General features: G+C 43.3%; 1 protein-coding gene across 1 annotated transcript in view; it reads left to right on the top strand.

The window, feature by feature from the left end:
• Positions 1-26,259, top strand: part of PAPPA (pappalysin 1) — a gene marked incomplete at its 5' end in the record, with an annotated part of 220,415 nt that overhangs the window by 80,579 nt on the left and 113,577 nt on the right. Inside the window, 2 exons of the mRNA XM_080671094.1 lie at positions 18,025-18,153; positions 23,240-23,331. Coding sequence (XP_080527220.1) covers positions 18,025-18,153; positions 23,240-23,331 — 221 coding nt within the window. The remainder of the gene's footprint in view (positions 1-18,024; positions 18,154-23,239; positions 23,332-26,259) is intronic.

The raw sequence follows: 26,259 nt of genomic DNA, 5'->3' as shown, positions 1-26,259 counted from the left end.
AAAACAATGGGGGTAATAAATAATAGATGTCTTAAAACCTCAGTTTAAACACAGCTTTCATTTTTTGCCTCAAGTTGTGAGCATGGGAGCGCTGACATCGGGTGCTAAGTGTGGAATGGTGGAAGTTATACTGAAGAAGTGAAAGCACCTGAGTTCTCTTTTCAGCCAGGTTACTAACTCGCTCTGCGATCTTAGGCTGGTCACTTACTCCTTCTGGTCTTCAGAGGCCTCCTCTACAAGGAGGAAGTTGCACTAGATTATTCGTGTTCAGACTTGGTTGCACAACGTGAAAACTTGAGACATTTTTAAATTGCCTGCATTTCACTCGTATACCCTCCCAACTCTTCCCTCCACTCCCAGGTATGGTCTTAACGGATAAGGATGAGGCCTGACCACCAGATTTTTAAAATCTCACCGGGTAATTATCTTGTGCAGCCAAGTTTAAGGACCACTTCACTAAATCAGGTTCTCAAAGTGAGGTCCCCAACCAGCAGTATCAATAGTAAGTGGGTGCATAGGAAGGCCAGGTTCCAAGGGCCAGCCCAGATGACAGCACCAGAAACTCCGAGTCTAGGCTTTCCCAGATGTCTCTGATTCCGGTTAAAGTTCGATACCACTGCTCTAAATGATCTCAAAGGCCCAGGAATCTGCAGGGTCTCTCACTCATACAAGTACTCATTCAATGTACAGATCTGCATTGAGAATTTTCTGTGTGCCAGAGCCTGTCCTGGGTGGTGGAGATTAGATGGAAGACTCAGACCTGGTCCCTTCCCTATAGACACTCATGCTTTAGTGCTGAAGACCTTAACTACTAACTAAAATGCCTAGTCCTATGTCGACTGGCTTCCAAAACCATCACTATCCAGGCCCACGTTCTTGTGCACCTTTTGTTCTTTCATTCACTCAACAAAAACTTCTCTCGTCCCTAATGTGTGCTAAGAACAAGGGCTACCCTGAGGCATTCGGGGCCTTTATCTTTGCTTTCTTGAGTCCCAAGGAATTTACTGGAGACCTGGACTGGGCTTCCTGACCTAAATGTTCTCTCAGACTCTGAACAAAGTAAAAAATCATTCCAAGTCAACCTACCATTTCAACTCCGTTATCTCTAGTAATTCAAGTTCTGAACTCCAACACACATACCTCTGTGTGTCTCTGCATGTGTGTGTATTTGGCTGCTTTCACATTTTTTCCATATCAAATAAATTGGCTCATGGACAAGTTCTATATAAAGACTGTTTTGGAGAAAAGAGGAGAGAGAAAAAAAAATACCTTTTTTTCCCTTCCTGACTCAACCCATTACATGATCCCCTTTGACCTTTGTCTTCATTTTTTTCTCTCAGCAAAAATATTTATGTTTTCTGTTATCTATCCTGGAGATAATTCCCAAGGTATGACATTGATGGAGGGAAGGGCTTCTGGGCTTACCCCATGGATGCTTCCAGTAGACTGATTACTTTTGGCCAGGACGAGGAAAAAATGCGTAACGTCTCCCTTAAGTAGAAACCCCTTCATTGAATGAGAAGTGACACTAGCAGAGGAAAAGGAGACCATTGCCAACTCTGCTACTAAATCACCATGTGACATTAAGACACATTGTGTCACTTATTTAGGCTTCAATTTCCCTGTGTGTAAAATTGGGGGAAAACACATTATGCAATTCTGTGTGGATAGATGTTGTTCTTAGGTGACAGGTGACTCATTTACCCTCTTTTTTCTTTTATTTCTTTTTTTTTTAAGTAAAAGGGATTCGGCAGAGATTGTCTATAAGATCAGTACCTGGAGTGGACCTCACTGGTTCCAATGCCCTAGTGAAATGTGTAGTGTGTGGACAATAATCATGCTAATAATAATAACTATTACTTAGTGAATACTCACCGTTTAAGTGCCTTACAAATATTTATGAGGCAGGTGAAGCTCAGAGAAAAATCTAGAGCTCAGAAAATGTACTCATCCAGCCTACCACAGCTGGCAATGGCAGAGCCGATCTAATTCCAAATTCCACCTTCTCAACCACAATGCCTCCTGCTGTAATAACGCAGAGGCAGACCTCTAGAGCTCAGACACGCATCCAAGCTGGCTGAAGTTCAAGGTGCAGCAAGTGGAAGACAGGCTTACAAACTCGCAGGCCTCTAGCCCACAGTCCATTCCTGTGACCCAGTCTTGGAGCCCAGCAACACAAGTTACATAGCTAGTTCTTCATGTGTGTGGCTGGGAACAAAGAAGGGAGGCTTCTGTTTCTCAACTTGATTGTCACCTTGACTTGCTTCTGCACCTGGCACCATGCTGCTTGAGTCTGTATGGAATCTTCAGATTTCTCTAAGAAGTAAAAACTTGACAAAACTAAGCCTTTTTCTTTTTTTGCTTAGAGTAAGTCAGGTGTAAGGCAAAGCAGGAAGAGTGAATTGCAGCTCACTGTCATTTATCTGTTCATCTGCCCATCCATTCATCAATTCATTCAGCAAATAGTTACGGGTGTCTATCACCATGGAACTAGGAATAGAGTCCTGATCCCTGGCCTCATGAGCACACAGTTGAAAGGGGGAATATGTAAGGAATCCAGTGATTGTACTGCAGCATGAAAGATGCTGTAGTATGAGGAGTACAAGGAAAACATAGGAAGGGTATCTAACCAAGTTTGAGGTAGTTAAAGAAGGTTTCTTGGAAGAAGTGCTGTATAAGCTAAGAACTGATGGATGAGTAAGAATTGATCCTTGAAGAGACTTGCCATAATTCCATGGTTAAAACCAAGTGGATGGTCAGCAAACATTGGTAAATGAATGAATGGACAAATGAATGAGTGAACCAACATACTATATTTCATAGTAAAAGTGGTTGTTCAATTTCAGAACAAATGTATAGTTTCAAGGAAGGGAAATGTAATAATCTGGACTATTGATCACTTTGGTTCTTAAATCTACTTCTTTTTAACTGCTATATAGTATTCCCTATTAGGAATAGCTGTACTCCTAATGCTGGGCAGTGAGCATTTCACACATTTTCCTATTGCAAACAAATGCTTCAGCGAGTGCTCTTGTATTAACCTCCTCATGGGCATATGTGAGCATTTTTCCAGACTGATGCTGAGAAGTGGAACTGCTGGGTTATAAGCCATGACCTTTTTCATTTCCGTGGATACAACCAATGGCTTTCTGAGTGAGTGACTGAGCTCATATTCCAACAGCAGTTGGTAGTGGGACCTTGTGTTCTGCATTGTCATTACGATTTGACAAAATGAAAGTGCTTTGTCTTTGGGCATTTGATATTCTCATTGATATTCTTGTAATGAAAATCTTGAGTGAGTGTTTTTCAATTATTTTAACATCTCCTCTTCTGTAACTTGCTAAGGATATCTTTCATTTATGTTTGGTTGTTCATCTCTTTATACCTTGGTTTTGCCATCTGTTAAATTAGGATTTTAATGTCAGCCTTCTTGTGTATCCATGAATGTTATTGGAATTTGGGTGAAGCAGGTAGTCCAGAGGGCACTATCGTTTATGAAGTTACTCTGAATAATCATTTATGCATCGACGCATTTATCAAATGCTAATTTAGCATGCTTCCTGTGTTGGGAAGCATGCCACCTTCTGAAGACAAAATGGGTAACAAAACTAACCTGGTTTGGTTTCTGCCCTTTTGGGGAGCCTTAATTTAGTCATTGTGTTACCCACCCTCCCATATGCTAGTAGCATCCACTACAGGTAGTACTAACATCACTACTAATAGTAGCTACCATGTAGTGAATACTACATAGATGCTCAGTGTCTTTTATAAGCCTACCAATCAAGTATAGGTATCAGTGTGCCTTATTTTTGGATGGGGAAGCTGAGACTCAAAGAGATACCATTCACTTAAGATTCCACAGTTAATAGATGCTAGAGTCTAGTTTGACGTCTCCTTGCCTGTCGCCATAGTGGGCAAACTGTAGAGCACAATCAGTCATCGGTATGCTGACAAGCAAAAGATGATGCAGCATCTCGGTGGATGGAGAAAGTCGATGTCAAAACTAGCTCTTAAGGTTTTCAAGAAGAAATACAATAAACACACGAAAGAGAAGATAACATACTTTTTATTTTTATTTTTTTGAACATTTAAGTAGACAAGGTTCAAGAGTCTTGATGACATAGTCAGACCAGCGTGGTTTCCAGTAACCCGCTTCCGAAATTCATCCTTCAGGATAGCCCTTCTCCTGAGCAGGGCCTTCTCCCAAGCCTACCCAACACAGGGTAGCCTCTGTTCTGAGGTTGTGCCCCCCAGAACAGAGGCGCAGCATCAGGAGTGAGAGCTGTTTCTCCAAGCCCAGAGTGGATACCTCTGCTCCTAGCCCAGGCTGGCAGAGTACAGAGTCAGCACAATCTTACTCTATTTCTGGATGCTGGGCATCATCCACCTGTAACTCCCTCTCCTCAGTCTGAGGCCAAGTACCTCTCAGGATGAAATACGGGTTCTGAGAACATTCGGGTTTTGCAAAATCAACAGATCTCCAGATTCAGCAGCAGCCATAGAAGTGCTGACTGTCTCCAAGTACCTTCACGATTTTGAAAGTGTGAAGCATCCATTTGATGCTAGCATCCATTTGATGCTAGCACCACTGAAATCATTTATCCTAAAAATGTCTATGTATCAGTCTGATGCACTGCCGAACTTTATAGCAAGTGGGCCATTACAGATGTTGAATAAGACACGGAAGTGAAATGATGGACCTCCGGCTCTGTTGATAAATTCTTTCTCCCTTCCTCTCTTTCTTACTCTCTTTCTTTCTCTCTTTCTCTCTCCCATCCTTCCTTCCTTTCTCCCCTCCTTCCTTCCTTCCTTTCTTTCTGTAACAAGTCATTACAACGTGTCAATCTTAATGCTGGTACTGTAATTCTGAATCTTACAATTGGATAGGAAAGCTGAACTGAGAAATAACCCAAGTAAAAAATATCATTACAAACTAAAGATTATTATTTCAGGAGGTTATAAAGAGTATAATCTCCCTCATAAATGAAGGGGGAATGGCCCTTATTATATAGTTTGGTTTTATATTTATTATTCCTTAGGAAATAGAAGTCTAAACCAATCAGATTTGTGTTTTTATAAAATTGCTCCAGGTGCTCTTTGAAGAAAGGATCGAGAAAGAGTGAAAAGGGCCATATGGGGGTTATTGCTAAAGTCCAAACCAGAATTTATGATCATTTGCATAGAAGAGTGGATGAATTGGAGACGTGTCAAAGGTGGAATCCACAGGGCTTGGCAATGTATTGGATGCAAAGGTTTTAAGATGGAGCTGTCCAGTGACTCCCGTTTCTGGTTTGAGCATTTGGAATGAGGTTATTTTCTGAAATGGAGGAATAGATTTTAGTGTAGTATTTGAATCGAGGGTTTTCCAAGAGTTTCTTTGGATAAATAACAGTGAGTTCGTGAAATCAGGTTGCAGTGTGTCCTGGTGTCACCTACTTCTTTGTTCTTTTGCTGTTTGTCCTGGGGATAAGTAGGTTGGACTGGACTTGGTTGTGTAGCTCCAATTCCTGATTTTTAAGAAAACAAACAAATGAATAGGAAAGAGAAGGAAAATAACAGCCGTCAGAGTAATTACAGATGTGGGAAGAATGGAGGAATTTATCTCACACTGGGCATTGGCAAGACGAGCAGACAAAATCCATTCAGTCTGTGCTCAGAGATGATGAGAATCCTGAGGACAGGGCTCCATGGGTTCATGTTGTGTCTGTTGAAACAGAAACCTCAGGCATTTACTTTAGAGATGCTGAGTTCTGAATCAGGAGATCTGGCTCCCAGACCAGCACAGGACTGCCTTGCTCTGGGACCCTGACCGGGTCCTTCCACGGTGTGAGCCTCAACTCCTTCCCCTGAAAAAAGTGGGTGCTGATGCCTATCCATACAGTCTCACAAGCGGTGCCCTGAACAACTGTAATGAGATCACAGCCTTGTGAGGATGTGATGCTGTCTGGGGAACTCTGAAGATTTAAATGTTTATGATTCTTTCTATTGTTTGGTTTTCATGAGGCTTATTCTTGGCCAGGGCCAGGCTGGAGAGTATGAGTGAAAGGCAAACTCACGGACACGCACAGACACACACGTGAGACTGTTTCCCGTTTAACTCTAACCGGAGTTGCTATGGTTCAGTGTTGCGTTAGAAGGAATAAAAGATGAATTATACTGTAATCGCTGTAGCTGAACTAAAGGGAAAAAAAAAAGGACAAAACACCAAAATGCTGGCCCTGGATCAGGAGACCTGAATTCCAGGCCTGATCTGAAATGTTTCTGTGTCCCTGGCCTGTGACTCTCCTTCTGTGGGCCTAAGACCCCTTCAGGAACAGGAAGGCACAGGTGCTGACCCTAAAGGACATTCCCAGGGCTGACGTTCTGTTCAGACCACTGAGAGAGTCTAACTCTGCAATGGTGGAGGGAGCAGGTGCCATGTCACACTGGCAGCAAGTCTGGATTGAGCTCAGAGACTGGCCTCTGTGAAGACAGCCTCCCAGGCACATCAGGTAGCTCAGAGCTCCTCCCTGACATGCTCTCTCTCTCTCTCAGGGCTTATCAAGCTCTCCCTTTGTGACAGTTCCAGAACGTATTGCTCCGTTTTTCTGGTTGAGTGGCATTTTGATTAGCCGTGGGTACTAGGTAGTATCTGCCACCTTATCTTCATCTTCTCCGGCAAGGCCAGGCAAGTAGGTGGCCAATAAATGGAGGTAAATAAATGCATGCATGCATGTATGAATGAATAAATGAACTCTGTGGCAGATCAATAGCTACCAGAAATCCATGATGATACAGATGATACCTGGTATATTTGAAGCTTTTCTTTAAATTCTAAGATGGATTAGTTACCGGAGAATCAAAGGAACAAACGAGAGCCAGGCCAGTGTAGCTCAGCAGTTGAGTGTCTCACCAGGAACCAAGAGATCACCGGTTGGATTCCCAGTCAGGGCACTGCCTGGGTTGCTGGCTCGGTCCCCAGTGGGGGTGTGCAGGAAGCAGCTGATGGATGATGTTTCTCTCTGATCTTGTCAATGTTTCTATCTCTTCACCCCTCTCCCTAAAAATTATATATATATACATATATATACATATATATACATATATATATATATATACACACACACACACATACATACATACATATATATATGTATATTTTAAAAGACAAAAGAGAAGTGAAACAGTGCTGCCAAGACTGCGATAAGAGATGATGGTGCCGGTATAGGCTAGTAAAGGTGAGAGGATGGAGGGAAAGGTGTGGGGCTGAGCCATACTAATGGGTTGGAAATACTTGATGCCTGAGCAGAGGGAAGGGGCAGGTGAGTGGTTGCCCATTCCCTTCTCCTTCTATAGCGTGTTCCTATAGCGTGGAAGATGCCTCTGTCACCAGCATCACTGAAACCGAGAATGTGGAGGTAGAGGCACGTTTGGGTTGGGATGAGAGGAAGAAGATGAGTGCAGAAGTGCCTTGCCATCAGCAGCCTGTGAGTCAGTGGCTGGCACACAATTACACTTCCCTTGAAACCTTAACATCCCCTCCCTCCGTGGAGCTGTGGGAGCAGTCGAGGTAAGCTTGAGGTGTGTGCGCACATGAATGTGTGTGTGCATTAGGGTAGGCAGACAGGACCTGTGAGACCACTTGTTTTCTTTATCCGCTGATGCTCAAAGTGTAGTCCAGTGTTCTGCAAAGGTCCCCCGGGGCATCGCAGGGTTAATCTTCCGTGGCACTAATACCTATAACATTACAAGGTACGGGCTTTGTTTTCTACCCAGGATTAATCATTCACTCATGGGCTTTAATACAAGCCAGACACCACCTCACTGCGCCTCATGCAGAATGCCAGTCCCCCTTCCATGCTAATGCCGGCTTTCACAGGCTTGTTGTCAGGGTGGGAAGGAAGGTTTTCTTTGCCCCGTTTCAATATCCTATAAACTAAAAGGTTTGGAAACTTCCACCAACGATGTTCATAAAAAATACCAAGAAAGCTGGGCTTTGACTTTAATTTTCTATCACTTGCAGCAATTTATTCCCTTTCTCCACACTCCAGTATCCATCCCACGATGAGAAACTTGGGATGAGTGATACCTGAAGCCACTGAGCTCTGTTTCTTCATGTTCATATTTCCTTGTTGAGCTCAGCACCTTGAATACAAACTCCGTCTCCAGAAGCTTTAAGCAGAGGCCATTATGAGGTGCTCCAACCTCCTATTTTCTAGGAATTAGACTGAAAAACTCTCAGATCTGGAAGGAGCATTGAAACCCAGAGAGGGGAGGCCACTTCCTCAGAGCCACACAGCCCTTTAATGGCAGAACAGGGAATTGAACCTGGGGTTCCTGACTCCCCATCCAGGTGCTCCTTCCCCAACAGAAGCAAGTGCTGGAGCTTGGCCAGGCCTTGGGACTCGGGTTTGAGTTTGGCTCTCTCGATTGTGGAGAAGTCTCTGTTGGAAGCTCCGAGTGAAATCGCAGAGAGCTGACATCAGTAACGTCATGGCAGCTGGGGCTGGGGAGGGGGCTGGTATAGGAAATGAGAGCACACATTTGGCCAAGCTCAGGGTCCACGTGACCCTCCGAGAGCCCTCGTTTCAAAACAAACTCAACCTTTTAGGTTCAAGTTCTCCCTCCTGTCAGAAACGTGACTTCCTGCTTCTAAGAAGCAAAGCTTACAAAAGAGCTCAGAAGACCTCGCAGACATCAAATAGCTCTTACAAAATAGCGTTTTGATGAGTTAAGTGTAAATGAATCAGAAACATAAGGATTACATTTTCCCCAAGTGCACATGGGTTTCAAATTTGAGGGGAAATGGAGTTTGCTAACTGCACTCCGGCTTTCACCAAACCCAAAGCATTCATTCCTGGGGCTGGGGTGGGGGGGTGGAGGGGGGGAAAGGGGAGAGAGAAGAAAGAGAAGCCCAGCCCCCAAATGGTTTTAGATGTGGTGCCAAATTCGAAAACGCTGTTGGGCTCGCCCTCTGCCAGTAATAAAATTGCTGGCCACCCAGAGAGGCCACAGGGAGGAGAAAGGAGATTGCTTTCCCCACTGGCCCCTGGTCTCAGCAACTGTGTTCAGTTAGTGCCGTTCAATCACCAGCTGTCACTGGGTCCCTGCATCGGACTCGCTGGCCCCCAATTGGCCTCGATTTTCACACTGTGCCGCATGCCTTGTTTACCTCCCGTTTGGGCTCCCAGGGGCCTTGGCGACCGGTCAGCTAGTGACAAGCCCCTGCTCTGTAGTCAGGAGACCTGTCCATCACCAGCAGGGGTGTTTGGGGAAGCTGTCACACATCGCCTTTGGTTGCATTCAGGAAAAACAAGAGTCCCTTGTAGATCTTTTCCGCTCTCCTTTCCTTAATGCTCTCCAGGTGTGGCGTTTCCCCCAAACTGGGAAATGTCTTTCCTTCCAGTCTCCGCCAGACTCCACAGCCAGTTAAGTCTCAGGACTGCTGTTACCTTATCCCCGGATTTGAAGCTCTGGATTTTTTTTTTTTTTTATATAATTTCCACATTGTCCCTCCATTCTTTCCCTGGTATTTTATTTCATTGCACCAAGAAAGTAGAAAATCATTTCAATTGGTGGTAAAAGATGATTAAAACAAAATAACAAAGGCCTTGGCTGCAAACTGTTAGTTTCATTAAATTGGCTACTGTGTTTTAAATTGGTACCAGGGCAAATCTTTGGACAACTCCCTCAAAGGCTGCTGGAATTAATCAGTCCCATGCATACATTTGCTCCTGCCTGAGCCTTGCACAGAATGAGGACAGCATTGCCCGTGTGCAGAGAAAGAGTTTTGTGTTACCTGTGTGAAGAGGGCGGACCCCACTCCCATTGGGAGGGATCCAAATGCCCAGGAGAGTCTCAGCTCCCTGTCATCTCATTCTTCATCCCTTTAATCCAGACCATGAGTTGGAACTCATAGTGGTCACCAGAAGGAATAAGCAGATGGGTATTGCAAGACAATAGTCCATTTTCCCAAAGATTCTTTCTTGGCAACGAGACCTCAGCATCACAGCTTTGCTTTAATAAAAGAGCATGTGAGGTGCAAAGTGCTGCTGTCTTCTGGATGGGGACCTGGAAGGAGGGATCTCTGGGAGTGGGGGGAGCCCAGACTGTCTGAAGACGTGGGTGCTGGTTCAGTATCTGATTTCTACAACTGGAGGAGGGGTGGGGGCCTTAGGAAGTCATTGTGTCTGGCCCCCTGCTTTTACAACGGTGGCCCTCCATCACTCGGTGACTCAGCATCTTACCTCAGAGCCTGCTGCCATCTATGCACACTCTAACCTGACCATCTAGGAAAACTTTAGCACTTCCTTTGGCTCCTCCTGAAGCTCAGTCTAATTGGACTTTCTGCATCTAAAAAGGTTTACCTGTGTCCTGTTTTGTGCTGTTCCTACTGCTCAGAATGCCATGCCATATGTGCAATTTATGTCTTTTGACATTTTCCCATGTGCACTCTCTCAACCTTTAATTCATTCAACAGATGTTGGAAGCCTATTCTATGTCTGTCAGGCACTGAGCTAGGCACAGATACACAGCAAAGAAAGGCAGACTGTGTTCTCTGTCCTTGAAGTACTTACCATACATCAGGGAAGATCAGACATTCAGCATCTAATTGCAACTAAGTATGCTGAGTTTTATAATGAAGTACGGGGTGCTAAAGACACCTGTTACTACAGGAATCAACCTAATCCAGGTGTCAGAAGTCTCCCCAAGCCTTTCTCTCTTTGGTCTTCCTCTCTGTTGGAGCTCTTCACAAATCTACCCTGTTTTACAACCACGCTGCATTTGACTTACCCTCCTGTTTGCCCTTGAACTGTTTGAGACCAACGATGCTATCTTCTTCATCTTTGGGATTACTCTTATCCGAAACTCCATATATACATAGGGTGTCCCCCCAAAATGTATACCCACTTGAACAGCTGATAGCTTAAATGATGTTTCTTTCTTTACAGATTTAACCCATTGAAATTAATAACGACAGCCAACATTTTGGGGGGACACCCTGTGTATAAAAAATATTTTAATACCTTAATCAATAAATCAGTCATTAAATAAATAAAATATTTTAATGACACAAGGAAAGCAAGGTCCAGAGAGAAGAAGTGATTCATCCCAAATCACAACCCAATCTAATGGGAGAACTATAAACATTTTCCTTGACATGTGGTCCAGATGGCATCCATGGCGATCCCGGAAATTCCTCCTCAAGGGCGTATGATACTCTGTATCCAAGTGCTTCACAGCCACCCTCCCTCAATGAAAAGTGAGACCAGAGTATCTCTCAGTCTGAGACAGAAGTCAAGTGTTCGCTTAAGAATTCAGGTTGAATAAAGAAAAAAATTTTTAAGTACCACATGAATAAAGAGAGAAAAAAATAAAAGAATTCAGGGTGATCCACAGATGAAGTTGGAATTGAGGATATCATTATCACATGTGGGGAAACCGGGGTGTAGCTAACGTTAATGTATGAATGATAAGAATTAAATCCTTTTGAGAAAACGACACAGCTCCAGAGTCCCTCAGTGGGGAAGGGCATTTTGTTGTTAAGTTTTAGATCTCTGTACATGAAATCGAATATGAAAACATCTAGCCTATTGCCAAAACGCGGTAGGCACACCTTTCATCCCTGCATCTTCCACCCCACGAGGTATATTTGGTCTCCCTTTCTACCTGTCCCCCTAAACCAGATATCTCTGCTGCCAAAATGGTCTTCCAGGAAACACACACGACGATGTCCTTGCCATGCAAGCCCGTTCCCTTCTCCTAATGACCTGGCTTCTCCTTAGCTTCCCCCAGTCAGGCCCCTTCTCAGAGTGTCCTCCTCAGCCTGGGCCCCAGGCTCCCACAGCCCCTACCCTTGTCGACTGTGCCAAAGCCATCCATTGCCAAGTGTTTTCTTCCCCACAAGCCTATGAGCATCCGAAAGGCAGGACCATGTTTTATGGCTCACCGAGTCCCAGAAACGCAAGAGAAGCTGGGATGACTCGGTGAATGCTATTTGGGTGAATAAATGGATGAACGAATGAAAGGAGATACATATATTTATCATATTTATCCAGGATTTGAAAAAGTGGTCAAAGCCATCAATATAATTAGGTAGCATAGAGCAAACTAGCTGCGTTTAATGATTCTACATGTACTCTCTTTTTTTTTTTTTTTTTCTCATGTACTCTAAAAATCAGGTTATAGGAACAGGTTTGTGATCTTATATTCATGGAAAATTGCATGTGTGCGTGTTTATACATAAAATGATACATGAATGGATGGGTGGCCAGAATGTTCTTGGTAACGGCCACAAGGTGATGGAATTTGCAACTATTTTGCTTTATTGTAAGTTTTTTCACATCGTGCTCTAAGTGGTTAACACAGGCATGGGTGATCTTGATGGTTAGAAAAGTAATAATAAAGCAAGTGTGATAATGCACTGTCACTTCTCAACTGAGGAAAAAGATCATCTTAAAGATATGTTAGAACTGAAGCTATTTTTCTCTAAAATGCTACATAAGAAATAAAATATAATTTAGATGGAGTATTAGCTACCTAAAAGATTTTAGGGCTATGAAGGGAAGCTTGCCTTCTCTTCACAGAGTTTTTGCATTCTGGGTGCTTATCCAAAGAGTCAGCTCAATGTCATGGAAAGGTCAAGGGTTCTAGAGTGAAACAGCATGGTTTATATTCTGCTTTATAGCTATTATCTCCATGACCTTGGACAAATTACTGAACTACCCTGAACACAATGCAAATGATTTCTACCTTTCAGGTTTGTATTAAACATAGTATGTACAATTTGGTGGACTAACCTAAAAATATTTTCAATACTAATATATATTGGGAAATTCTAGATCAACCATCACTGGTGTAACTAGCATCCTTGAGAATGCATAGTGAGATCAGGGGCAAGAAATAAAACGGAGCTGGGAACTAGGCAGGAAAGCGCCCCGCACCTCACATTTTATTGATGCAATGCCATGAGTCTTGGCAACTTAATGGACAAGAGATATAAACAAAAAAATCTGAGAATTGAAAAGAAACTATCATTCTTCTCCTCTGTAACAGACTACATAAAACCAGTAATAAGAATCAACAAATTCTTAGACCTAATCAAATAGTCTATGAGGACTTCTAAATAGAATATCAATTTATAAAACTCAATTACTTTTATCAGCCCCAAAATATGATAATACAAATATATATCTGTACATGTATGTATGTGTGCAGATAGTTAGATATGTAGACAGATTCAAGCTACCATTTACAACAGCACTGACATCTATAAAATGCTTAGAGTTAAGAATATATTTCCTAATAAAAAAATCATCACAAGTTTTATGAAGAAAGCTTTAAACTTTACTGGAACCATAAACGATGACCTAAATAAATAAAAAAGTAAACTGTGTGCATAAATGGGAGCATGCAGTGGGACAAAGATCTCCTTTCTCTTCAAATACATCTATAAAGTCAGTGAAATTGGAATCATAATCTTAACAGGCAGTTTTAAAATGAAACTTAAAATTCACATGAAAGAGCAAAGAGGTCTCCTTAGCATAGATCTGTAGCATAAATCAAGACTTCTGTAAAAGTATGGAAGTTAAAATAGACTGTGATTGATACGATTTAAAAAAAAAAAAAAAGGACCAATGAACCAAGATGAGCCATAAACAAACCTGTCTAAATCCTGAGTGACATATGGCAAGGGAGGCGTTACAACTCGGTAGTGAAAGAATTAAGTGCTCCAGACATAATGCTGGGCAAGTGGTTTGTCGGTATTTGGAGGGGTTGGGGGGAATAGTCCTCACTCACATCATTTTAAAAACTACATTGCACATGATTGAAGCCATACATGTGAAAATAAAAACCTTAAAACTATTCAAAGGAAATAGAGGAGACTATTTTATGACCTTGGAGTGAAAAATAATTTATTCAACAAGACATGAAAAGCACAAATCATGAAGGAAATGACTTAAAATTCTACTCTATAAAGCAGCATAAACAAAACAACAAGAGGCACAACCCAAATGATTAAATGATAATGATAGCAATAATAATAGAAACAACCTAGGTATCTATCAAGAGATGAATGGCCAAATAAAGTGTAGCATGTTCATGCAGTAAATTTAAAATGGCACTCCGAATCCTATGAAGGAAATCAGAAGTGATGAAAATAATCATGTCTCAGGTGAAGTGGTAAAATTTTAGCTCCAAACATAGTATGGGCAGGGAGTTTCCGGCTTGCTGATCCCATCACTAAATGAGAAGATTTGGGGTTGGAGGGTAGTTGGCTTTGAATCTAAGATATTCTCATGGTGTTGGCAAGACCAGAAAAGGGAGCCATAGAGGCAGGAGGGCAAGCCAGCGGCTGCTGCAGCCATCAAGGTTGAGGTGTTGGAGGCGGCCGGGATGCAGAGAAGATGACATAGAAGCTGTAGGTGGGAAGGATTGACAAGGCCTGAGGTCTGCCTGGGTGTGGGAGGCATGGAGGGGAAGGAGTTCGAGTGACAGTGTAAGACTTTCCAGATGGTTTTAGGAGCAGCTGAAAGGAACAACTTGAAATAAATGTCCTTCTTTTAAACCAACCATGAAATAGATCCTAACCTCCAACAAAGCCTTCAGAAGCCATGAGCTGGTCCTGAGAGAATTCTGTTCTACCTGGATCCCTGAGAAAAGAGACCTTGTCCAGCACTCATTTTGACTTTTTTTTTCCATCTTTATTGTTGAAAGTATTACATGTCCTCTTTTCCCCCACATTGACTTCTAGCTCTCCCCTGCCCAACCACTCCAGGCTTTCACCACCCTATTGTCTGTGTCCATGGGTTGTGTGGGGAAGGGTGTGTGGCTGGGAAGAGATCATTTTGACTTTAACTTGGAGAAAATGTCATTTTATCACAAGACTTCTTCAGTGGGAAAACATAATCTCTTTAGTAAGTTGTACCCTGATACCCCTTCCCTACCCTTTTATGAAGGGAGTGGCCTAGGCTTCTATGTTCCTCTCTGAAAACAACCCCAGGCATCTGTGAGATAGTGAAACATGAGCTATGCGTGCGCTGTTGGAAGAAGGAGGGTTATTCAGGTTTCTCTACCAATCACATGTGCCATGTGATGCTAGTGGATAAGAAGGAGGACAGTGGATGGAAGTTACTGGGAGACAGATTGTTGCCCAGGGAAAAATTTGATAACCTGGGATCCAGAATTTTCAGACGTTGAAATCACCACTTGAAGAGAAAGCAAGCTGCAGGCAGGCACTGAGGGTGTTCTAGCCAAATGACGTGGCAGACTTATCCATCAGACTATGAAACATGTGATAGATGATGGCCCCATCTTCATGGGTTTACCTAATAACCAAGGTTATAGGTAGTTACCTTTCCCTCCATCCCGTCTAGTAAAGAAAATACAGCGGAACTCCAGTGAATGAGAAGGTGGATAATCAACAAGTTAATATGTGTTAACTTTATCATACACTGAGTGGCCAGATTATTATGATCTCTGAACGCATAATAATCTGGCCACTCAGTGTGTATATATGTATTTTAGAGGCCTGGTGCATGAATTCGTGCATGGGTGGGGTCCGGACAGCCTGGCCAGGGGGAGGGGACATGGGCGGTTGGTCGGCCTTCCTGGAGGAGGGGACACTTTGCATATTAGCCTTTTATTATAGAGGATATACACTGAGTGGCCAGATTATTATGCGTTCAGAGATCATAATAATCTGGCCACTCAGTATAGGTAGGGCACATATGTGCTTTATATGTGTTCTCATAGTCAGTCTGTAGGAAAACAATGTGAGGGAGGGCTGTGACTAATGTGAAGTAGGCTCAGAGCAGTGAAACTCCTGCCTGTGACACAGGAGTAGGTGATGAAGTCAGGATGGACACACATTCGCCTGCCTGAGAGTTGTATTTATTGAGGAGGAGGCATAGGGGAGGAGGAAGACATTAACAAATATTATTGCAGTGTCTTAAATATTATCAGCCATAAATCATTTGTGACACCCACCTCCAAATGCAAAACACAGTGTCGAGAAGTGCTTTTCACACTCATGTGTTCCATTTTCACAGAAGTGTCCCATTTGTTTCAGAGAGTGACCATGTACCCCCAGTGGCCTGAGATGTGGCGCAAAGAAAATGTATTGTATACCATAACGTGATTATATTTGCTTAATATAAAACGGGCCTCCATATTTTAGAGCAAAATGAATGAAGGTACTGTAGAATGCATGTCATTTTTATGTTGTGCCTTCATGTCTTCCCTGGGAAAAGCCATTTTTCTCCCAGCACACTATTCTAGTTTTGAAACAGCATCAGAAGAAGTATACATTCATTAGTGTAGAGGTGGATAAAATATTGAATAAACTAAAAGAAAAAAAAGAAAGTATATAATTATATAGACAAATTAGCATGCCAGAGGTTTACAAGGCAACGGTTACTTATACACTCACCCATACAATAGCTCAGGATCTTTATGCATTGCACCTATTTAGTCTTCATTGACAGAACACTAATGGAATCCCCAGGGACTTCTGGTCTACCCACAGTATTACTGTCTGCTCCAGCACTGCTAATACAAGTTCTCTTTCAGGTGATAAGCTCAACATTCTTAGGAAGGCTTTGTTCCTCATCACAGGCTTTAGTGCTCATACACTCCAGCTTATCCTTGTTGTGTTGTGAGTCAGGAGACATTGTCTGTCCATTGCCCCTACACCTGTTATCTCACTGGCCTTATCCAAGCAGCTCCAACCCTAACAACAGCTGAAACAACAGATGGGCAGGAGAACTTGAGATTTTTTAACTTCACCTTCTTGTTTATGAAATCCCCCCTAACTCTGGAATCTGATAGGAATTCTCTTCATTATCATTTTGTGTGTGTGTGTTTCCCCCCATGGCGCATTGTTATTATTAATAAGTAAATAATTGATGCTGAGGGAAATGAAAGAAAGGAATAACATCTTCCTTTGACAGTGGTGGAGGAGGAGATGAGGATGGGAATTTGTTCATGTGGAATTGATGTCAATATGTCTGTGCCTCGGAGGATAACTGACAGAAGCCAGGATCTTTTGATGGCAGGATGAATTCAAGCGGGGGATCTCAAGGGCTGACTAAGGGAGGGAGGTGATCTGGTGTGAGGGTGAGTGTGAGGATGTCAAAATAGGCCTTAAACTAGGAGGCATTGAGAACAGAGGAGAGATGCAATGGAGGGCAGTTGGAAATCTGGCAGGAACCAGTGCTTGGAATGCCAATGCCTAGTCGGGATCCCTCCTTGCAAGGGATGAGATTATTCAAACAGGCCTAAGCTAGGGATTACAGAAGCAGAACACGGATATCATGCAATGGCATGTGCTTGTAAGGGGAATGCCTAACCTCTCTATGCCTCAGATTCACCATTTATATGTAAAATGAAGATGAAAATACTACAGCACATATAAAGTGGTTTTGATTCTCAAATGAGAAAATACGTGAAAAGCGCTTAGCCCCAGGCCTGACATTCCATTAATGGATGCCGTGATTATCGTTCTTATTTTGGTCAGGAGTGAGCGACATAGGGAGGCAGGAGGGAGAGAATCACTGAGTGTGCATTGTAAGGAAAGGGCCTACACGCTTGTAACGGGTTTCTGCTCAGATCTCAAAATAGCACAGAAGGATCGGACAATGCCCACAGAATCTGGCATGGTCTTTTCCTGCCTCTGTAGGCCTTTGCTTATCCCATTGACTTTTCCCGATGGCAGTTTCCCACATCTTCATTATCGGCCACACACCCTCTGATTCTTACCCACCATGGTTATTGTAAAGGTTAGCTCAACAACAAAAAATATCTAGTAACATTCATGGTCATCTGTCCACTGATGCTCCTTATTGTTGCTGTGCATTTTGGTGTAACCCATCATGAATGGAAGAGTGCCTTCACCACAGCAGACAATAAAAATCACTGGATAACGGAATGTGCAAAGATTTCAAAAATAAGCAAGAATTAGAATGTACGCAAGAGGGTCAGTGTTGTTTGCCCCCCTCCCGCTACTGTGTCTGTATAGCTCATCGTCGTCTGTACATTTTCCAGGGACCTCAGTCTTGGCAGTGTGTACCAGTACCGGGTCATCACCATTTCCGGAAGTGAGGAAGGCGAGCCATCACCTGCTGCTGTATACACCCATGGAAGTGGGTACTGTGGCGACGGCATCATCCAGAAGTAAGTAGACCTCACTAAAGAAAGGGGAGGGTGGTGCTCATTAGGCCCAGAGATGCTCAGGGTGCTGAACAGAAGAACTTACGGGATGCTCTTCTATGTGTGAGCTGCGAGTTAGCTTCAATCCCCAGCAGCCTATCCGTTTGTCTGCAGCAGTGTGCTACTCTCAGAAGAAAAATAATGATACTTTTTGGAGCTCATACATTTCTCAAGTATGCAATTGATCTGTGATTTTGACAGAGCGACCATCATGCACTGACTACCAGTATGCTCTTGTCCTTAGTGGATGGATGCATGCCACATGGATTCTATTACTCTCGCCCGTCCCAGCCCACATTGAGCTAACAGGTCACAGTGCATCTGGGTCAAAGCACTTTTACATTCTTTGCTGGTTACCAGTTACATCTGTTAAAATTGCATATTTATTTGTTATTCTGTTGCATTGTATTATATCAACACTTTACAAAAAGAGTCAAAGGCCCCAAAAATACCAAAATATTCCAACTCACGGTAATGTTGAAACCATAAATCCGGAACAGTACTCCAGAGTGAATATTGAATGTGAGCATATGTACTGAATATATGGAGGCAAATTAGTAAGTGTAAAGATTCCCCACCAGCAGCCAAAAAGGAAAAGTGTGATCAGAAAATACAAAGCTGGATGTCTAAAACATGGATTTAATTGGATATCAGTCCATCCTTGCCCTTGTCTACAGGGCAAGATGTTATGCAACCACAAAATAGGGGCAGGAAGCTAACAAGACTTTTGCATTGTTTTTTAAAAAGTAAACCTTTGAGTTTTTTCCTTCAGAAAAAGTAAAAAAAAAAAAATGTATTTCTGGCATAAAATCAAATAGGTTTGTCTCTAGGAGTGGAGAAGTGACCAAAAAGCATTCACAATTAACTTCCTTACTGCTAAAATTGTATTTTCTATTGCTAACATAGTTGCATGTCGCACTCTTGCTAATATTCTTAAAAATATTGGCAAATATGCCCGGCCAACATAGCTCAGTGGTTGAGCATTGACCTATGAACCAGGAGGTCGCGATTCAATTCCCAGTCAGGGCACATGCCTGGGTTGCAGGCTTGATCCCCAGTGTCGGGTGTGCAGGAGGCAGCCGATCAATGATTCTCATCATTGATGTTTCTCTCTTTCCCTCTCTTTTCCTCTCTCAAATCAATAAAAGTATATTTTAAAAAACTGTTGGCAGATTTAATGATACACATTATGTGTGGAGATGGCAAAACAAGCTATCGGCAAAATTCCTTCATTAAATGGCACTGCTGGGTGTCCCATAATATCTGTGCGACATGGAACTGCAATGACTGTTTCTGCAGGGGGAGGGGCTGTAAAGAATTTATTTCACAGTTGAATGAAGCCACTGATGTGCAGAACGTGCATCCGCTCATAGGCGTAGCATACATACGAAAGAGAAGTGCTGGATGGCTATTTCCTTTAGTTCATCATTGACACCAGTGCTAGAGGGGCAGAGCGATTGAATTTGGCACTGAGGATTTCATAGTATGTAATGTGAACTGGAAACCTGCAGCGGGATGAAAAGACCAGCTTGGAGCACAGCAAGATTGACACAGTCATGCAAGTAAAGAGTTTGCACATGAATAGCCCTCCACACAGACCTCACTTATTGGCCAGCAAGGGCCTATGGCAGCATTGAAGGGAATAGTGAATGCCGTGAATAAGATCAGAGGCGGGCCAGTGAGGTACACTTTTTCATCTTAATGTGCAAAAAGATGCTCATGTGAGCAAGATTTTGTGCCCCACACAGCTCACACAATGAAGCCCACCGGCTGTCACAAGGAAGGCGCTAATTCAAGTTTTTCAAAGAAGGAATGACATTTTCAAACAAATGTTGACACTGATAAGGCCAGTAGTGATTCTTTACATGATTTCCAGTGGTTTGCTGAGTGCTATGTCTCAGGGATATCTATAGATGTAAGGAGTCTTCAGTATTGAATTAAGGTGCAGACCACCTGATTGCCAAGAATTGGACTTTTTAAGCGTAGAAGATAAAGCTCCACATGTGTCAGAGGATGTATTTAAGGTCTAGACCCAGATGCAACCACCGGGCATGAAGATATGATTTCCAGTGCTTGATGCACTAAAATCAGGGGCAGGGGAGCCATTGCTGTTCTCTCCCCCATGAAGACATCAGCCTCTAGCTCTGGTGCACATGCTGTCCGGTGGAACATTGAGCAGCTGCGCAAGGCGTTCCCCGGGGAAAGTGCCCCATCATTTGTGGGTCCAGGATAGAGCAGCAGATCCAGAATCTCCAGCAAACACTTGTGGTCATTGCTGAAAACCCATAATTGTGATTTGGGATTTTCTAATTTAGCACAAAGAATAAAAAAGGAAACTCACTTGATGTGGAACCTGATCCAGCTCAGTCTCTCCATTTCAGAGCCCGCTATAGATGCATTGGTAAAACACTGCAAACAATGGCATTCTTCTAGCTGCTCTAGAAATGGGTTGTTGTTAGTATTCATTTAAAGACTATTCTTAACAACAACGTTTTTTAGTGGTTTTACCTAGAATTGGTATCCTGCATAGACATCAAGTACGTGTTGAGTTACCTACAGTTACCTAATAATTGTTGACCGGTTTTGTAGAAACTGAACAGAGCTAGTGAACATGAACAGTTTCCTAAGCAAAACCAATAAACACACAAAAACCACAACTTTGAAGTAAAGGAGAGATGGCATTTAACTAATTGGATTTTTCAGGGTATGATACATGTTATTTGCTATGTGTGTGTGTGTGTGTGTGTGTGTGTGTGTGTAAGAAAATGGTTGAAAACACTGAATGAATATTATGACAATGATAATAATATTCATAAATATTAGCTGAGCCTCTACTATGCACGAGGCACTGTGCTACATAGCCATCTCCTTGGGTTCTTCCAACAACCATATTACATAGATCCTATTACTATACTTTACGAAAGAGACAACTAACACACAAAGATTAAAGTGGTTTTCTCAGCCGTACAAACCCAGTAAGGAGCAGAGAACCGAGACGTGAACCCAGGGCCCAGGTTTTCATGTGGATTCACCATTGCCTTGTTGTGGGACCGACAATTTGGCAAAACTAACAAGTGAAGGAGTAGCTACATGCTTTCTGCTATGTCCAAGGCACTGTGCCAGGCATCGGGGTGCTAGGATGACAAAGACTACACTTCCTTTGACATCTTAAAGCTGAGGATAGGGGGCTCTCAAGTGACAGGACAAGGCTGACAGTGTGACAAGCGCTGTGATAGACTGAGCCTGGTGTCGTTGGTCACAGAGAAGACAGCCTCCCACTCCCGCCTGTGAGGTCAGGGAAGGTTTTTCAGAACTTCTCTATCTAATGATAGATCTTTCATGCCTAGAAGATATTTGTGGTGACCCTAATTTTATGCTTAAACCAATAGAACACACTGTTTGGGTGATGAGGGAAGGCGGTTGAGAAGTATTCTTTGTGGCTTAGGGAACCCAGCCCAGGTTTTAAAAAAAAATCTCTCCCCAGATAACCCATGAAATAGCCAAGGAGCACAAGGCCATCACCATTTTCCAACGTGTGAGAGTCCGTGGTGGAGATTGGAACAGGGGTCCGGCTTGGGATTCGGGCTTTTTCTTTGCTCCTGGGTGTGCAGACAGGAGACAGCCTGGGTGGCTCTTTGGAGATCAGTGCGATGCCCTGGCCATCTTCAGGATTGATTGCAAGGCACCATCCTGCTACACTGACACCTCTTAAAAGCAACAAACATTTCCCAGTATTAATTGCCCGGGTGAAGGCAGAAGTCTGAGGACTCCTTCATGCTGTGACAGGGCCCAGCTGGTCTCCAGGGAAGGAGGGAGGGACAGCTGCCACACACTTTGCAGAGACCTCCCAGGACAGAGTGGGAACGGGGCTGTGATCCCCTGAGCATCTACTGTGTGTCACACACCGTGCCAGTCACTTGACATTACATTTCATTCTTACACGCACTCTAAGGAGTAGGTATAATTACCTCCCTTTTAACCAGTGAGAAAATGGAGCATTGGCATCTAGAATAGCACCTTCCAGTGGATTTTTCTGTGCTGTCCAACACAGGAGCCACTAGCTACATCCAGCTACTGAGGACTCAAAACGTGGTGACTGTGACTGAGCCAGAGCATTCTCATTTATTTTGCATGTTCATTGGTTTACATTGTCCAAAATAGAAAGATCAGACAGAGAGATCAGTGACTTATTGGAGATCACACAGCCAGTTTGGACCATGGGGATCAAAACCCAAGTTTTCTGTTTCTCAAAGGATGGGAATTTTTTTTTTTTAAGTAACAGTTCATTGAATCTTTCCGTTATTATTCCTCCAGTTCATTGAATCTCTCCATTATTATTCCTCTCTCTTTTCTCCTAGGTCCAATTCCAAGAGCATTGCTCATTTTCTTTCTATCCTAACCTCTGCAGAACCATCCTTAGGTGATGAAAATAATTTTTAAAATAAACAAGAGGAGGCATTTTTATTTCCTAGAAGCATAGTTAATTCCACAGGCCTAGGCATTCTTGATGCCAGCAAACAACACACCCATGGAGAAGGCAAAATTTTCTGATAAAAGGAAAACCCAGCCTGAGCATGTGAAGGGGAAAAAAAATCTTGACCTTTAAGAGCATTGAGAAAGTGGGAAGAGGGTGGACACAGGGCATAGTGAAGACAGCATTTATATTTTAGAAATGCCAAAATGTTCTTTAAATCCATCATTTTAAAGTGGCAGTGACATTTTCCGTACACAGTGCAGCAAGGTCTATTTATTCATTTGTTCGTTCATTCATCCATATCTTACTCCTATCTGACTTGCTGACTTAACTGATTGAGATCTCAGAGAATGTGTTTGAAACAGAAATTCTATTGTCATCAGAAACAAAAAATCAGGCAAATGTCATGGGATCCTACAGATGTACACCTTTTAAGCATCTCATCTTGATGATGAAGAAACAGAGACTTACACAGGGAAAGGGACTTGCCTGAGGCCTGGGCTGCAGGGGACTTTGCCACATCCTGCTGTAGTTTTGAGGCTGATGAGATACCTTTCTCTCCTATCTGTTCTGCAGAGGCCAAGGTGAAGAATGCGATGACATGAATAAGATCAATGGTGATGGCTGCTCCCTGTTCTGCCAACAGGAAGTTTCCTTCAATTGCATTGGTAAGTCTTTGTCATTTCCTTGGGCCTGGCTAGGGAGGAACAGTGGGGAATCCTTGACCAATTACAATAACAGCAATAATTGTGACTGAATGAAGTTTCACTCCTTTATATTGCAAATATGTATTGAGTGCCTCCTATGGGCCAGGCACTATTTTAGGCACCAGGGAATACAGCAATGGAAGCAAAGGGCAAGTACATCCCTGCCCTGGGTAGCTTATGTTCTCCTAGAGGACAGATGTGACTGGGAACTGATGATCTAACTTCACCTTACACACAGCATTGCTCTCCTTCATGCCAGCTGTCCAGGATGGTTAGTAGTATAGATTTTTAAGGCTTTTATTCCTGCTGTAGAGACGAGAAACATCAAAAGCCAGAGAGATTATAAACCTTGCCCAGAATCATACAGGTCAGAAGTGATTTGAGACAAAACCAGGACTTGGACCTCATTTTGTCTGATTCTTAGGCATGTGCTCAGTCCATTTGGCTACACAACCTCCCTCCGGGATCCAGGGACCGCCCCCCTCTCCCCACCCCCGCCGCACATTCCCAACCTTGGGCATTTTTCTGATTTGAGGAAGACGGAACAGCAGACCAGCCTGTGTTTAGAAAGCAAAGGGTCCTTTTCCCACCTTCCCTTGGCCTCCTTTCTTGAGTCTGGCTGATCTTGTTGTTTCAGCCCCACTTGGGAGGCCCTGGCCAGCCTGGGGCTGGTAAACAGACAGGGGTTGGGGGGCAGGGATGGAATTTTGAGCTGGCCCAGATGAGATCATACTTCCTTTAAGATGCAAATCGATACCTGAAGATCAAAGGTCCCCAGGCTAATCCCCTGGGCTGGAGGTGAAAACTAATCACAAATCATTTGCAAGTACAAAAGACAGAGGTGCTCTATCTGAGGAGGGTAGGGGCAGCTGTGGGGGGAATGGAAACTGTGCTGGGAAGATTTCTCACTGAAAGGCAATTTTCTAGGACGAAAGGGGAGGAAATGTCATGGGGTCTTCACAGTTGCAGTGCATTCGGGTGCGTTTAGACCTTCTCCTGGTAAATTGTGACTCCCTGAGGTCTTTGCCATGTATTTGTTGCCTTTTATTCCAGTCGCAGCACACATTTATTGAGCATCTACTATCTCCTTGGCACCAAGTAGGGGTCCAGCAGCACCATAGAGGGATCCCACTAATGCTTGTCGATAAAAGGGTGGAAAGATGTGGAGGGAGAGAGGACAGAAGAGTTTCTAGGCAAGACCTCGGGTTTTTAAATGGCAGAAGGTGGTTTGTTTGTTTTTTCCTTCTCCTCCATTGATTTCAGTTTGTCGGTCTATATAAAAGCTTGATATTAGCCAAGTGGTGGGGTTGAAAGAGCCTTGGACTAAAATGAAGAAAACCAGGCTCTGGTCCTAGCTGTGGTGAGAACTTGCTAGATAATGCTGACCAAATCGCTTCCTTAGTCTGGGCCCCAGTTTACCTTCTGTAACTTGAAAGGATTGAGTGAGGTGGTTTTTAAGAGCCTTGCCTGCACTTCTGTTGTGTGATTTTCAAGGTATGTGATTATTACTTCTCATAGTCACAAGCTCTACCCTAATCAAACCCTCACCTTTGCTGTCATCCTCATGACACCCACATTACTCTCAGATCGTGCTGGGAAGTAGCTGCCTGTTTTACTTGCACTAAGGTGGCATGTGACTCAAGTGCTTCTGGGAGAAAGGTAGGATGTGAGAAGGTAGGATATGGTACCCTAAAGGGATGCTTGGGTTCTGACATCCATGTTCTATGTTGCTTGAGCACTATGCAGCCAAAAATAAGTAGCCTTTACAGGCACAAGCTTCTTGTCCATGGAAAGGGTCTGCACAATACCTTCTATGGATCAAACTCAGCCTACTGCTTACATGTGTAAATAAAGCCTTACTGGACCACAACACACCCTTCCTTTATATATGGTCTGCTGTGTTTTCCTGCTACAGCAGCAGAGTTGGGTGGTTGCAACAGAGACCTATGGGCCAAAAGGCCTACAATATTTACTATCCGGCCCTTTACAGTCCACATTTGCTAACCCCTGGTCTGTGGATTTGGAGTCTTTGATGCTCTTGGTGCTTGGAGTCTGGTGCAGAGAGGAAGTGAAAATTAGGACATGGTTCATCATTTCTCAGAAAAATAACTGAATTGTAAGCATACAGTGGTGGGGACTGGGAACCTCAGTTAGAAATAGCACTGGACAGCGAGTCTAACCCCAGCTTGCCATACCTCCTTGGGCCTCACTTCCTCGCCTATACTTTGGACAAAATAGCTTGTGTGTACTAGATCAATGACTTGCACACGGTGTTAACGGATATGCTTCAGAGGAAAGGCATGATGATGAGAAAGTTTGTAAGAGAATGAGACTTGGACCCTAATAGATCCATTTTTATATAGTGACATTTTCTACTAGATTCTGCTAATGATGGATGATATTTATTGAACACCTGTTATATATCAAGCATATTTATAAACTGACTCTCATAACAATTCCATTAGTGTCCTGCTTTTACAAAAGAGGAAGTTGAGGCATGGGGAAGTGAACTGAGGAGAGGCAGTTAAATGGTAGAACTGGGGACTCAAACCCAGAGAGCCTGACTCCAGAGCTCATGGTGGTAAACTACTTGCAAAACAGTAGCTCTTGGCCTTGTGGGGCTTCCAGGGTGAATGGGGAACATATTGCTTCAGGACAACTCATGGGGTACGACGTAATGGAATGGCATTCAAAACTCTCAGGTGAGGGTGGTGTCCAGGGAAGGTTCCCTGTTGCCCCTGTATGTTGAGTATGGCTGTGCTAGACTAGAGGAAAGACCTCCACTATGCCCCCCGCCCTTACCATTTACTATTCCATTATAGAAACTCACAGAGACACAGGGCATCCCACGAAGAAAAGGGATCTATCTCTCCAGAGATCCCAGCTCCC

Source organism: Plecotus auritus (genome assembly GCF_963455305.1).
Source record: "Plecotus auritus genome assembly, chromosome: 5".
NCBI lineage: Eukaryota > Metazoa > Chordata > Mammalia > Chiroptera > Vespertilionidae > Plecotus > Plecotus auritus.
Note: the sequence above shows the minus strand (reverse complement) of the source record. Positions and strands in the feature narration are given on the sequence as shown.